At 41.0% G+C, this 12,605-nt stretch overlaps 3 protein-coding genes across 5 annotated transcripts; all 3 read left to right on the forward strand.

Moving 5' to 3' along the window:
- On the forward strand, positions 265–3,147 carry LOC8081860 (FAD-linked sulfhydryl oxidase ERV1). Of its 3 annotated transcripts, XM_021455963.1 has the most exons (7): positions 274–618; positions 717–803; positions 1,057–1,104; positions 1,674–1,738; positions 2,337–2,414; positions 2,501–2,561; positions 2,702–3,147. In XM_021455963.1, the coding sequence occupies exons 1-6, from the start codon at positions 439–441 to the stop codon at positions 2,544–2,546; spliced, it is 504 nt and encodes a 167-aa protein (XP_021311638.1). In that variant the 5' UTR covers positions 274–438; the 3' UTR covers positions 2,547–2,561; positions 2,702–3,147. The 3 variants fall into 3 exon arrangements, with proteins under 3 accessions (XP_002465673.2, XP_021311638.1, XP_021311643.1); XM_002465628.2 differs by lacking the exon at positions 2,501–2,561 and having other exon boundaries at positions 265–618; XM_021455968.1 differs by lacking the exons at positions 717–803; positions 2,501–2,561 and having other exon boundaries at positions 287–618.
- Positions 3,833–5,409, forward strand: LOC110433015. The gene is made up of 3 exons (XM_021454550.1): positions 3,833–4,033; positions 4,768–4,811; positions 5,001–5,409. Exons 1-3 carry the CDS (start codon positions 3,931–3,933, stop codon positions 5,181–5,183), a joined length of 330 nt encoding a protein of 109 aa, XP_021310225.1. The 5' UTR covers positions 3,833–3,930; the 3' UTR covers positions 5,184–5,409.
- On the forward strand, positions 7,830–9,251 carry LOC8081861 (BTB/POZ and MATH domain-containing protein 1). The gene is made up of 2 exons (XM_021453332.1): positions 7,830–8,127; positions 9,124–9,251. The coding sequence occupies exons 1-2, from the start codon at positions 7,830–7,832 to the stop codon at positions 9,249–9,251; spliced, it is 426 nt and encodes a 141-aa protein (XP_021309007.1).

Raw genomic sequence — 12,605 nt, forward strand, 5'->3', positions numbered from 1 at the left:
TTAAAAATTACCCTCCATCCAAATTGTAAGTCGTTTGACTTTTTTTACCCTAAGTTTGACCACTCGTTCAAATTTAAGTCATTCTTGAAGAAATTTTATTAATAAACCAATACATAACAAAAAAAAGTGATATTTTGTATAAAACTTTGAATAAGACGAGTGGTCAAACTTGATATTAAAAAAGTCAAACGACGACTTACAATTTGGAATGGATTGAGTAAATTATAGATTATAGAGGCCCTTGGTAGGGTACCCACTGAATTTTTTGCCATCGATTTTACCGTGCTTCCTTGCGCCTCTGCTTCGCACCCCGCCTCTGCCGGCGTCGCCGCGCGCACCCCACACACACCATCCATCCATCCACCCACCGCCTTCTCGCACGATTGCTTTTGCAATCCCGGGTCGCCGCACGCACGCGAGCAGGCGGCTATCACCTCGATGCCACTGCCGGGCTGGAATCCGCTGGCGCCCGTACTCCAGACCGTCGCCGCCTTCTCCCGCCACATCCTCATCGCCCCCGACGCCGGCCCCGATGACCACCGCCTCCGCCCCCTCCTAGCGCTCTCCCTCTCCCCGCCTTCGCCGGCACCACCGCGGCCGGAGGTTCTCAATCTCAAGGCAAGTCGTTTTTTCTCCGTACCCGCGCAGATGTCGTCTTCTGTTTGGTTTGGTTTGATGGGGGAGGTGATTCGTGAGGGTTTCGAGTGAATGCGCAGAAGGATAAGGATGCCAAGGAGGCGCCCCTGACGAAGGAGGAGGTCGGCCGGGCCACGTGGATGCTGCTTCACACCATCGCAGCGCAGGTGCTCGATCTATTGCTGAGTAGCACACCGAAGCACAAAACTAGCTTAGCATTTGCCTAATCTGCCAATGATTATACTAGGTCACGTTATCAGAATGAAAGCTGTGGATGGGGAGCGAAAATGTTATCCATGTATCATAGAATAGCACATTTAATTAGATTGATTAGTGTACTTGTGGCACGTGGGCAGGAACAGACATTTTTTTACATTTGAATTTCTTTTGGATCTCATCAACTTCGTGACTTGTTTTCAGTTCCCTGACGAACCCACGAGGCAGCAAAAGCGGGATGCAAAGGAGTTGGTAAGCACGAGAGAACCCTATTAGCTTTCTTTAGAATATGAGTACTTGGGACTTGGGAAATCAAAACGTTGTTGTGAAGAGGTTTGAAGACTTGCTGCAAGCCTGCAACTGTAATTTACTCTCATGGTTTAGTACTAGATATCACAATTTGTAAATGTGGAAATGCTGCTAGCTAAATCCTGAAAATTACAGAGAATAGATTTCATGATCTGAGTACATTTATAATCCTCCAAGAGTGACACTCTAATCCTTTATGATCTATTTCTTCATTCCCAACTTAGGTGGATTAGTGTGGGGTGCACATGGTTTAGCATGATTCTGATGGCACATTTATAAAAACATAAGCTATGTATTACCAGACTACCACTAAATTTGTCACGAATAGTAAGCTGAAAACATTTTTTAGGAGGGACAGGATGACCAGAGTAAGTAGACATTAGCATGGTCACAAAACAAATGGAAACATGTTTTTCCCTGAAAGTTTCTACCTTCTCTATGTCGCAATGTTTTTGTTGTTTGATTGCTTGATATGCGCACAAAAATAACATTACTGACGGCTGCATGCTCAGATGCATATAATCTCGAGGCTATATCCTTGCAAAGAATGTGCTGATCACTTCAAGGAAGTTTTGAAGTAAGCATTGCTCACCAACAACTTGGATAAATACTAGCAATATCCATATTAATAGCTTGATCATTTGATGCTTCTTTGTGTTATAACTTACATGTTTATTCCCTCTGTGAAGTAGTCATATGGTACCTTGATAGTTTGCTGCTTTGTAATATGATCTAAAAAGATCACATGATTAGCTGTGAACTGTTGCTACTTTCTGCAGTATGAAATCTGTGCCTTAATCTTAGTTTCTGGTGCTCTAAAATCATGGATTTGGCTTGTACACTATACACCTATTCATTCTGTGTTTACACAGTTTTTGTCCAAATGATCCACTTGATGATTAAACTCTTTATGTTCTCTTATATATATAGGTGACATGAATATAACAATGAATCGCAATGACTGTCGGTGTTTATATTTATGATATGAAGGCCCATGTTGTGAATATCTGATATGAAAACATGGCTGATTTGTGTGTTATTTTATCTTATTTTTGGTTATCTGAAGGTTTATGTAGAGGACAGCCATCTCATTCATCAAGCTAAATATATTACAGTTCAGTGATAGCAATAATTCTTGAACACTAAACTGACTTAACTGTGTTGTATTTTTGTAGATCAAATCCTGTGCAGGCTGGATCTCAGGCTGAATTCTCCCAGTGGTTATGTTACGTGCACAACGTGGTTAATCGAAGGTGAGTCCATAGTCAGCTTTGTGCAGTTGCTTATTGTTGCCTCGGAAATCATCTAAGGCATTGCAGCGTTGAACCTGTTTATATAGAATCATAGGAAAAGTAAGGTCTCAGGGCCAAAAAGAGGAAAACTGAGCTCCTAATTAAGGGGTATGTCAGTATATATGTTTAAGTGTAGATGTTTCCATTCTGATACCATTTGCAGAATCTTGAGCTTCTGGAATCCCCTGATGAACCTGTTCTTATGTGTTTCCTATCTGAGCGGTCTGTGTGTTTTTTTTTTCTTGCAGCCTTGGGAAGCCAATATTTCCCTGCCAAAGAGTAACTGCGCGATGGGGTAAGCTCGATTGCCCTGAGCGCTCGTGTGATCTAGAAGGCAACATCGACATCATGCCAAACCGATGACATGGCCAAGAAATCGCTTGAACTTTCTACCCCACAGATGATTTGTATACCACTAATCGATGAGCACTTGAGCAATACCAGGGAGATAAGAAAGAGAATTCAGGACTCCGTGCTGACATATATCCATATGCTTCTGTAGTCTGTATCCTTTGGTGCTGGACCGTTGGTAGTAAAAGAAATGAATGTCTCATGATATTTGTACTCTGTCTATGCCCTAGTCTGATGTCTAATGCTTTCTTTATCTACCAAACCATACCCCATACCAATCCGTGCAGATTTTCATTTTTGTGCAACCGTCTTATGTCTGAGCAGTTTTTTTATAATATCACAACAAGGAGTCAGAAGTGTGGCCCCCCCTTTTGAGGGGAAGAAGTGTCCTCCTTTCTACATGAATTGCTGTATAATAACACGTGAGTCAGAAGTGTAGGCGCCAAAAAGTTTTTGGATTTTAATATTGTAGTATTTTCGTTTTTATTTATCAAACATTGTCCAATTTTAGAGGAAGTAGGCTTAAAAGATTCGCCTCGTGATTTATAGGTAAATTGTGGTTTTTGTTTTATCTATATTTAATGCTCCATGCATGTGCCGTAAGATTTGATGTGATAGAGAATTTTGAAATTTTTTTAGTTTTTGGGTGAACTGAAAGTCGTTTCTACAGAAAATTCTGGAAAATAGGATGCTGACGGCATTTCTGCAACTGCCGAAATTAGTAATCGGTAATAGGTAAAAAAAGGAATGCGACAGCTGAAATCAGAAAGTGAGGACCAACAACTCCTCCTGCAGGCTGCAAGCATGGCCATCAATGCGAGCAAGTGCCGGGCGAGGGTGGAATCAGGAATGCATGGAGGCCACCTTCCTCGCTTTCCCCGGCCATTTTTCTGCAGCTCCTCGTTGTTGACGATGACATAAATTCTGGTCTTATCACATCATTTTTTAAATCCGCATGCTGACATCTAGCAGTAACGCGAATGGAGTTGCATCAGCATCACGCATGGACGTGTCCCTCCCATCTTAAGAAGGCTAGAACAGGAGCTGCAGGAAGCCAAAGGAAACGAAGCACAGCCGTAGAAGCATTTCAAGTTTTGAAGGGATTGTGCTTGCATAGTGGTAGGAGATGAAGCGTCCCTCTGTGCTGATTTTGCTGATATTTGCATTTGTTGGAGGAAATCTACTCATGGGCATCGCCTCTAACCCAAGAAGCGCCAAGAACTCAACAGGTACACACGTACATGCAGCAGATCATCTGTCTCCGGTCCGGCAATCTTCCTGTTTTCCTCACTTTTTGTTCGTGCGCCTCCTGTTCTCTTTCTGTTTTCTCATCAGTTTTCTGGAGCCAAGAGCTATAGTGCTAGGCTTGTAGCTTGAGCAGTTATAATGCTGAAAATTTGAAGGAGATCCGATATTGTACTCAACTAAAAATAAAAGAAGAAGATGACGACCATTCATCGGCTGATATTGGTAACTCGGCAAGATAATGTGAAGGCTAGTTCTTTTCCTTGTCTTTTGAGTGGTTTTCTCTTCAAGCAAGAATAATACTACTGGAAAAAGGTCTCCAAAAGTTGCAAGAATACCACTGGAAAAGGTCTCCAAAAGTTACCTCCATGAGCCCTGTAGTATCTTTTTTACAAATCATAGTACACGCCCATATACATGTACTTACGTAGTAATTTAATCGCCTCAGGAGTTCACTTTACCAATTTCTATATCTAGACATATCCTAGAAAACCTAAAACAGCATATAATTTGGAACGAGATTTGGCCCAGTCCAGTTTTCAAAGCAAATCCAATCGCACTAAATCCGTTTCACCATCCACGTACTTCCGACAGTTGTGGGCGTGGTATTTATGATTGGTTAGTCTGTTTTTTCTGTCAGCATCTTATTGAGCATCAGTGAAATTACGTTTAGGGGATATATAGGCCTATTGCTGACATTTAGTTGAATTCATTGTAGATCCAGGACATGGAAGCATTGAGCTAAACGGCAGGAGACTAAAGGTGTGTGTGCTCTCGAACAGCATATCGCATACATCGGCAGAAGCATAGACACGGCCAGAAGAGAATACATTTAGCTGAAACATATTATCTCAGTGGCCAGTGTTGCCTTTTGATAGTAGTATATTTTTAGCTGGAGATCACTATTTCCATCCAAGTTCTTACAAGTGACTTTTCATGTATCATTTTCAGGAACAATATACCTTTACCATCCGAAAGACAAGGGGCCTGGAAAATATTAGGACGGACGACTACCAACCCGTTGATCCGAGCCCAAGCTCCAAAGCCACTATCAGGCCCGGTCCGATTGAGCACGGGACTCCGGTTCTTCCTTATGTACCGCAGTACCCACCGCCTCCGCCTGCCTCCTGTTGAATCCCCTGGATTCCCTTAATTTCACTTAGATACGCCTAAATTTATCCAAATGTGATAGCAGGACTGCTACACTCCTATGTGGTCAAAACCTGTTGTCATGCTTTTATTAAGGTTTACTTGTGTACCATGTACCCATGACAGTCTCAAATGTAAGTGTGTTACCATATTGTCTAAGTGTTGCTTGCTTTATTATGTTTCGTGAAGTGGTGAGTAGTTGTCTAGCGTACTAGGTTAATTCCCTGTGCGTTGTTGTGCCCAATATAGCAGTAATTTCAATTGAGTTAAGAGGAATATGATGTAGAAGGAATCACACGTGATGTATGAAATCTATATGCGCTGTAAGCAGAACAGGTTCGTTCACAAAAGAAATATACTGGCTTTTTGTAGATTTTCTGCAATTAAGTTATATAATAAATTGTTGCCAGGGGGTGTAACTGAGGACAAAAAAAACAATATGAACTTCAATTGAATGCCGGAGAATGGGGGCATATATTTGTATCACGATTACTAACAGCTGATTTAAATATATTTACATGAAAATGATATATTAAAAAAGTTGTGTCAGCAGTCCAGGTGAATGAGCTAAAGAAAATCATCATGCTAATATTTGATCTTTAACCTATCAGACAAAACACGGGTCACTAACCTGTGGAGGAGAATATTGTGAGTTAATGTACAACATAAAAACTGTCAGTATGCAGTAAGAGTAGATTGGGTATGCAGTAAGAGTAGATTGAGTATGAGAAAGTAATAGTACTACCTGCTCCCTTTGGTGCTTTTCTTTCTAGCCTTTATTACTTTAGTGGAGGCGATGCAAGGGTTAGGAGGTATTTAGTTGGAGGTGTTAAAGTTTAATAGATATTGTAGCTCTTTCGTTTTATTTGATAATTAGTGTTTAATCATGGGCTAATTAGTCTCAAAAGATTTGTAGGCGGTTTTTTTTACCCTTAAGGGCATATGCCCTTAAGGACAAAATTAACTTTACTTCTAGAGTCCTAATGCAAACCTTGGGTAATGGCCATTACCTACATGTGTTGTGCTGTGAATAAACATAGAATTATGGCTTTGCTGTAGTGAGGAACTATAGACTGTGGAAACCTAAGAACAATAGCACAGTAGTATCTACTATATTTCCATAATAAATTTATTTGGAGATATAAACATTGTTAGTCTTTTAAAAGAAGAGAATGGTATTTAAATTATTTATTAGACGGCTATGTTATAAAAGAAAAGTGTGGATAGATTTACAAAAGGAGGCCGACAAGATCAAGATGAAGGTGCTGGTGCAGTGCTTAATCGACTGGAGAGCAGCACCTAGACTCCTGTTCTGATGTCGTTGTGTTCTAGCTGTCTTGTTTCTGAGATTGAGCAGTGTTCAGGTCATTGTTCTCCATGGGTTGGAGCGTACTATGCTTGCATGCTTTTTTTTTTTTTTGCTGTTCTTTGGAACTGGTAACCTAGAACTTAGAAGTACAGAACTCGTGCTTACTTAGTAAGTAGTGGTTCAAATTGTTAAATGAAGAAGGCTTGTGACAAGAGGTGCTGAAGAAAAAGTACTTATGGGGAAAGTGCTTGTCCCAAGTGGTTAAAAGACCAGGTGACTCCCATTTTTGGAAAGGCTTGCTGAATGTCAGAGACATCTTTTTGAAATATGGAAAATTCAAGGTGAATGATGAAAGTAATATTAGTTTCTAGGAGGACTGGTGGATAGGACAGAAACAATTAAGACATTTGTTTCCAGATCTGTACAATTTAGCAAGAAGGAAAGGGGACTCAGTGGCCAAAGTGCTAAGCACAACTCCGTTAAATATCTCGTTTAGAAGGGCTCTAGTGGGTGAGAGGTTGAAAGAGTGGTTGAATCTGGTTGCTATGGTAGTGCCAATTACTTTAAGTGAGAACAAGGATAAGTTTGTGTGGCAAGTTACTTTAAGTGAGAACAAGGATAAGTTTGTGTGGCAATTAAGTAAAAATGGTTGCTTCTCAACACAGGTCCTTTACAAGGAATGCATGAAATCGTGGAGGACAGATGAAAAAGATCTGTTCTGGAAGGCAAAATTACCCCTAAAAATAAATATCTTCTTGTGGTACCTCAAAAGGGGGTTCTTTTAACAAAAGATAATCTAATTAAGAGAGAATGGAAAGGGGGTAGTTGTAGCATGTGTGGTTTCAAAGAGACAATTCAACATTTTTTCTTTGATTGTCGTGTGGCAAGATTCTTGTGGAATACTTTGTTATCACTTTCAATATTCAACCACCAAAAAATAATGTTCACTTGTTTGGTTCATGGCTAAGGAGTTTCGCTCCCAAACTTAGAAATCAAATTATTGTGGGGTTAGCAGCGATGTGTTGGGCTTTGTGGTTGAATAGAAACGATATGGTCCAATGCTCTCCCCTTTGAGGATTTACAGGGCCTTCATGTGAGCAGCATTAACTGAAAGGCCCAGCCCAAGCACGAATTGACGTGACCCGTGTCCGCGTGAAGTCGTGAACGGATGAACCTTGACGAAAACGGAAAGGACTCAACTGTAAGCAAACCGAGCCGGGCCTCCACCACCTCCACCAAAACCCCAAGTTCCCCCACTCCACTATGCTTCTCTCGTCGCTAAACCCTCGTCAAGGGCCAGCTAGCAGCACCTGCGGCCCGCGATGAAGCCGATCGTCGCCACGCAGTCCGCCTCCGCCATCGTCGCGGACAAAGAGCGCGGGCGCCATGAGCTCCAGATCGATGCCAGCACTCTCTACGCCGCGGCACCCGTCGGAGCAGGGGGGTTCCTCTCGTCCTCACCGTTCACCATGGGCGGCCACCGTTGGCGCATCAGGTACTACCCCAACGGCAACCGCGTGGAGACCAAGGGTTACGTTTCTGTCTTTCTCTTCCTCGACCAGGACGTTGCCGAGCCGGTGACGGCGCGGTGCCTGCTCACACTCGTGGCCGAGACCCACAGTTGCATTTCGTTCGGCAGTTTTCAATCCAGCTAACGATATCCAGCGAACAATCCGACAACTAATACATACCGGTCGCCCACTCTTCTTCCCCCTCCTCCCATTTCTCTTTCTCTCTGCTTTTGACGTAATTATGAAAAAAGCAAAACACTTATTTTAAATTACTACAACTTTTAAATGATGTATCTATTTTTAATTCCGTCTACACCGGTGTGTTCAACGTGACGAGGCGAACAAAACTAGACCCCACTTTTGTATGTTTCGAAGATTTTTATTTTTCTAGTAGCAATTTATGTATATTAACTTATAATATATAAGTTATATTGCTAACTTATTTTGCTAAGTTATGCTGCTAACCTATTATGCTAAGTTGTATTGTATAACTTCTGTTTGTGTATAATAACTGTGTAACTTTCTATATACACTAGCATATTAGTTGTGTAACTTATATACATAAGTTGTATTGTGTAAATTATGTCTCCCTCTATTTCAAATTATAAAATGTTTTGATATTTCTACATATATTGATTTTGTTATGTGTATACATATATAGTTGTGTCTAAATACATAGTAAATTCAATTTAGAAAAGTCAATATGCCTTATAATTTGAAATAGTGGGAGTAAACTTATGTACATAAGTTATATAGTATAACTTTTTTTTGAGAACAACTAAGTTAGCAATGTTGAGTTATTTATGTTGTCTAGAAGCACTGCTAAGTTAGTATTGTTAAGTTTATCGTGAAAGTTATGCTTTTTAATTCCGTTCTATAAGTTATGAGCACATGCTTCTTAAAAAAATAAAAAAATATATTAAAAAACAGGTGATCTAGAAAAAGAAAGTGAAAAGAGAATCGAATGCCTTAAAAGAGAAAGAGAAACGATTCCTGTCTAAAAATAAAAAGTAACATATGTGTTTTCTAAAAAAAAAGAAAATAAGTGTCGAAAATTGACAGCTACTTTCATTTCCACTTTCGTTTCCGCTGAATGTTGAAATAGTGGCGTCGGTCATCAGCGCCGATCTCCTGGGCTTGGCCGTAGCTTCCGGTGCTGTACGCGTGGAAGGCGTGGATCCGCCGGCGTTCAGGGCTCTGCTCCGATACGCCTACACCGACTCGCTGCCGTAGATGGACAAGGATGAGGAAGACGCCGTGCTCCGGAACCTGCTCGTCGCCGCGGACAGGTACTGCATACAGAGGCTGAAGCTGATCTGCGAGGACAAGCTGTGCAGGGTCATTGACGTGGGCACGGTGCAGACCACGCTGGAGTTAGCTGAGCGCCTGAGCGGCACCACTGCGACGGGCTGAAGGAGGCTTGCTTACGGTTCCTTGGTTCTCCCGGGATCCTGTGGGCAGCCATGGGCACTCGTGGTCAGTAACGTCTGTCCTAACGACAAGTGTCGCAGGATTCAGGATTCAGTTAGTTATGCTGAGTTGCTGACTCAATATTTATTAGGCATATCTGGTTGTTCCAATTTCTTTAGTTGAATTAGTCGTTCCAATTTCTTTAGTTGAATTAGCTGACTGCAACCTCGCATTGCTGACTGCAATCTTATTCAGTTATTCTTAGAATGGAATTAGGAGTGCAAATGAGTGATGATTAGGTGCACCTCTAAATCTCTTTAGTTCAAATATTTATACTACTTCTCCAAAAAAATTAAGAAGTAGTATAAATATTTGAACTAAAGAGGTTTGGAGGTGCACCTAAAGGTTACCCCTTTGCACCCCTAAATGGAATAGTTCCAGGCTTCCAGCCTCTATGACTGTTCCATCTATCTTATGGAGATGCAGTACACTGGGATAGCAATTGCAGTCCAGTCCATGACTCTGTTTTGGTCTCTGTTTCCTTTGTTCATCACATCTCTGAAACAGGTAAGGGGTTGTTTATTTGACTGGAACAGAAGTTGTTTAAATAATACATCCAGATTCAGCTAGCTTTCCTCTAGACAAACAAGCAACTAAAGAAAGGAACTTGTTACGTTGCGTTGATCACATGCTGATTCTTTTATGCCTGCTTTGCCTTACAAACTACGAATGCTTGAAGCCTTTCAGGACGACTCTATACGAATACGATTGTTAGTCAGAAAAGGCAAAGCCTACCGTAGCAGTGTCCTCAACCTGCAACATGTGTTGAAATAAGAAGCATCTCTGAACAAGTGACAATGCAGTGCCATCAGGCGGCAAGCTTTGATTGTGACAAATCAAGTTCCCATTTGACTCTATGTTTTGATCCATTCAACTCAATTACTCATTTTACTAGCTAGGGGAAAATACATATAAAAACGGCATGATTTATGCTAAAACAAAGCCATGATTCCCTATCATGAACTAGTCATATAGGGGCGTGATAACTGATATCATGTTGAAGTATAGATGTTACTAGCCACCTATATGATGCAGTCTTCCAGTTCCACAGAGCTGGTTGTTAGGATTTCCAGGATTGCTTTTAACTTAAGCTCGGACAAGCAGAACAAACTAATGGCGATGGTTTCCATTAGTGGCCTCTTCCTTTCAAGCTTTTCTCAATTGTCATCCCACCGACAAAGACACACCAAAGGATGCCACATATATATACTTTTTATTAAAAACTCTTGGTTTGATTTATTTTACGATATATGTCACTATTCTGGCAATCAAAGTTTAGTAAATATCAAAAGCAAATTTGACCAAACTGAACTTTGTGCCAAAAAAGTATGTTTCTACACAAAGACTACGTTTAGGTAGAAAGAAAGCGTATCCCAAGTCTAAAGGAAGTAGAATGAGCATGTATAGAATACTTCATCTTAAGCTTAGAAAAACACACTGATTCACATGCTGAGAAAAGAATCAAGATATTGTCATCAACTTGGATAAAGCTTGAATGACATGAGACCTAATCACCAAGCATCACTTGCAACAACTCTGATTACCATCATGACATGTATGTTCCTTCTGTTTCAAGGTATACCACCATTAGCATTCTAGTTAGCTGGACACACCCCATGCATTACAGAATCTTTAAACCATGAAGCATGCAATTGGGAATCAGTTATCACTAGGGAGTGGAACATAATTACCTCTCCACTGACAACCTCCATCAGAATTCAGAACTGAAGGATGAATCAGAACTTCAGAAGGCTCTCTTGGGTTCTGGTGCCAACTGACCAAATTCTGCTTTATTGGTGACCATTACCTTCATTGATGGATCTATTACTACTAACTAACTAGCTAACTAGCATTATTATCAGACAACTCTGATGGCTGAGCACCGATGTTAAAACTCAGCAATCAGCAGTCGCTGCTGGGTGACACCTCAGCTAATGCTGACGGCTGACGCTTGGCAAAGTGAAAGCCTGATGGTTTTGCTTTTGTTTCTTTCAACAGTGTTCTTAGTACCTGAATACAGTCACATAAGTTGTTAAGAAGCTGTTGTTGCAGTGAACAGTTTATCGTTTTTCAGAAAATAGATGTGTCCACTGATCGCCTGCTGTACTATGTAGACATTTCTCCAATAGCTTTAGTTACATCGGTCTATCAGACCTTGAGTCCAAAGTAGTTTCTTGGATAGTTAACATCGTAGATCCTTTGCATGATGCATCATTTTAAATAGCACTGCACCGTCCTGCATCTTGAAATGAAATTTGTTTTCACTCTCATGTTCATGCTTGTCCATCCAATCCTTGTAGACTATGAATTCCAATATCCAAAAGGGAAATGTTTTGCAGATTTCCATTGGATGGTATCTGTAACCCATATGTTTAACCAATTAGAAATTTACAACCAACATTTCTTCCTTCACAGAAAGAAGGACCTGCCTCGCTATCTTCTTAAGGTTGTATTATTCCATTTAGCGGAGCTTTCAAAGAGAAAAGTGGATTCAGCTTTGACAAATTCCTAAGTTTCAGATGAGAATAGATTTCAATACAAGTCAAGCACTACAAACAAGGTCTACTTTCCTTGGGCCATATGTGAAGCAACTGCATTTTGGATTCTTTGCATGGTCCATTTCCAGTATAAGCAAAGATTATTTTCAGGACTATGGAATGGATACTTCCTTGCCATGAAGTGTGGGCTTAACCAAACAACTAAGTCGAATGATCTCAACAAACTGGAGCATTGAATTCCAAGCTTGTCGAACTTTACTTTGTGCTATCTTAAAATTAAATGGTTGTACCATCCTTTGTGACTTGTACGCATGGGGCATGGCAAACACAGAGCGTCAAGCAATGATGAAGCCGTTCGTCTCCATGGGTACAAGAGGAATAATGCAATGGACGTAGCTGCAAGCAAGGTGTGTGTTTCGCCGAAGGCGGCTGACGAACATGAACTCGTGGATAAGGTCAGCAAGAGACTGCATGTCTGCATATGCACACGCTTACATGCTTAGCTGTTGCCAATTGAGATTACAAATTGTTGCCCCCGTCTGAAAGTTTGTGCGCGTAGCTGTTGCCACAGCAAATTGTGATGCTCGTTATCTGAAAGTCACTCGCATTCTTCGTAGTC

This window comes from Sorghum bicolor, chromosome 1, assembly GCF_000003195.3.
Source record: "Sorghum bicolor cultivar BTx623 chromosome 1, Sorghum_bicolor_NCBIv3, whole genome shotgun sequence".
NCBI lineage: Eukaryota > Viridiplantae > Streptophyta > Magnoliopsida > Poales > Poaceae > Sorghum > Sorghum bicolor.

Bases quoted from the DNA above. Each gene is read 5' to 3' on its own strand.
- LOC8081860 (XM_002465628.2), top strand. From the start codon at position 439: ATGCCACTGCCGGGCTGGAATCCGCTGGCGCCCGTACTCCAGACCGTC. The intron at 1,105-1,673 runs GTAAGCACGAGA...CTGCATGCTCAG, and splicing joins AGCGGGATGCAAAGGAGTTG to ATGCATATAATCTCGAGGCT. The intron at 1,739-2,336 runs GTAAGCATTGCT...GTATTTTTGTAG, and splicing joins CACTTCAAGGAAGTTTTGAA to ATCAAATCCTGTGCAGGCTG.
- LOC110433015 (XM_021454550.1), top strand. From the start codon at position 3,931: ATGAAGCGTCCCTCTGTGCTGATTTTGCTGATATTTGCATTTGTTGGA. The intron at 4,034-4,767 runs GTACACACGTAC...AATTCATTGTAG, and splicing joins AAGCGCCAAGAACTCAACAG to ATCCAGGACATGGAAGCATT. The intron at 4,812-5,000 runs GTGTGTGTGCTC...TATCATTTTCAG, and splicing joins TAAACGGCAGGAGACTAAAG to GAACAATATACCTTTACCAT.
- LOC8081861 (XM_021453332.1), top strand. From the start codon at position 7,830: ATGAAGCCGATCGTCGCCACGCAGTCCGCCTCCGCCATCGTCGCGGAC. The intron at 8,128-9,123 runs GTTGCATTTCGT...ATGTTGAAATAG, and splicing joins ACTCGTGGCCGAGACCCACA to TGGCGTCGGTCATCAGCGCC.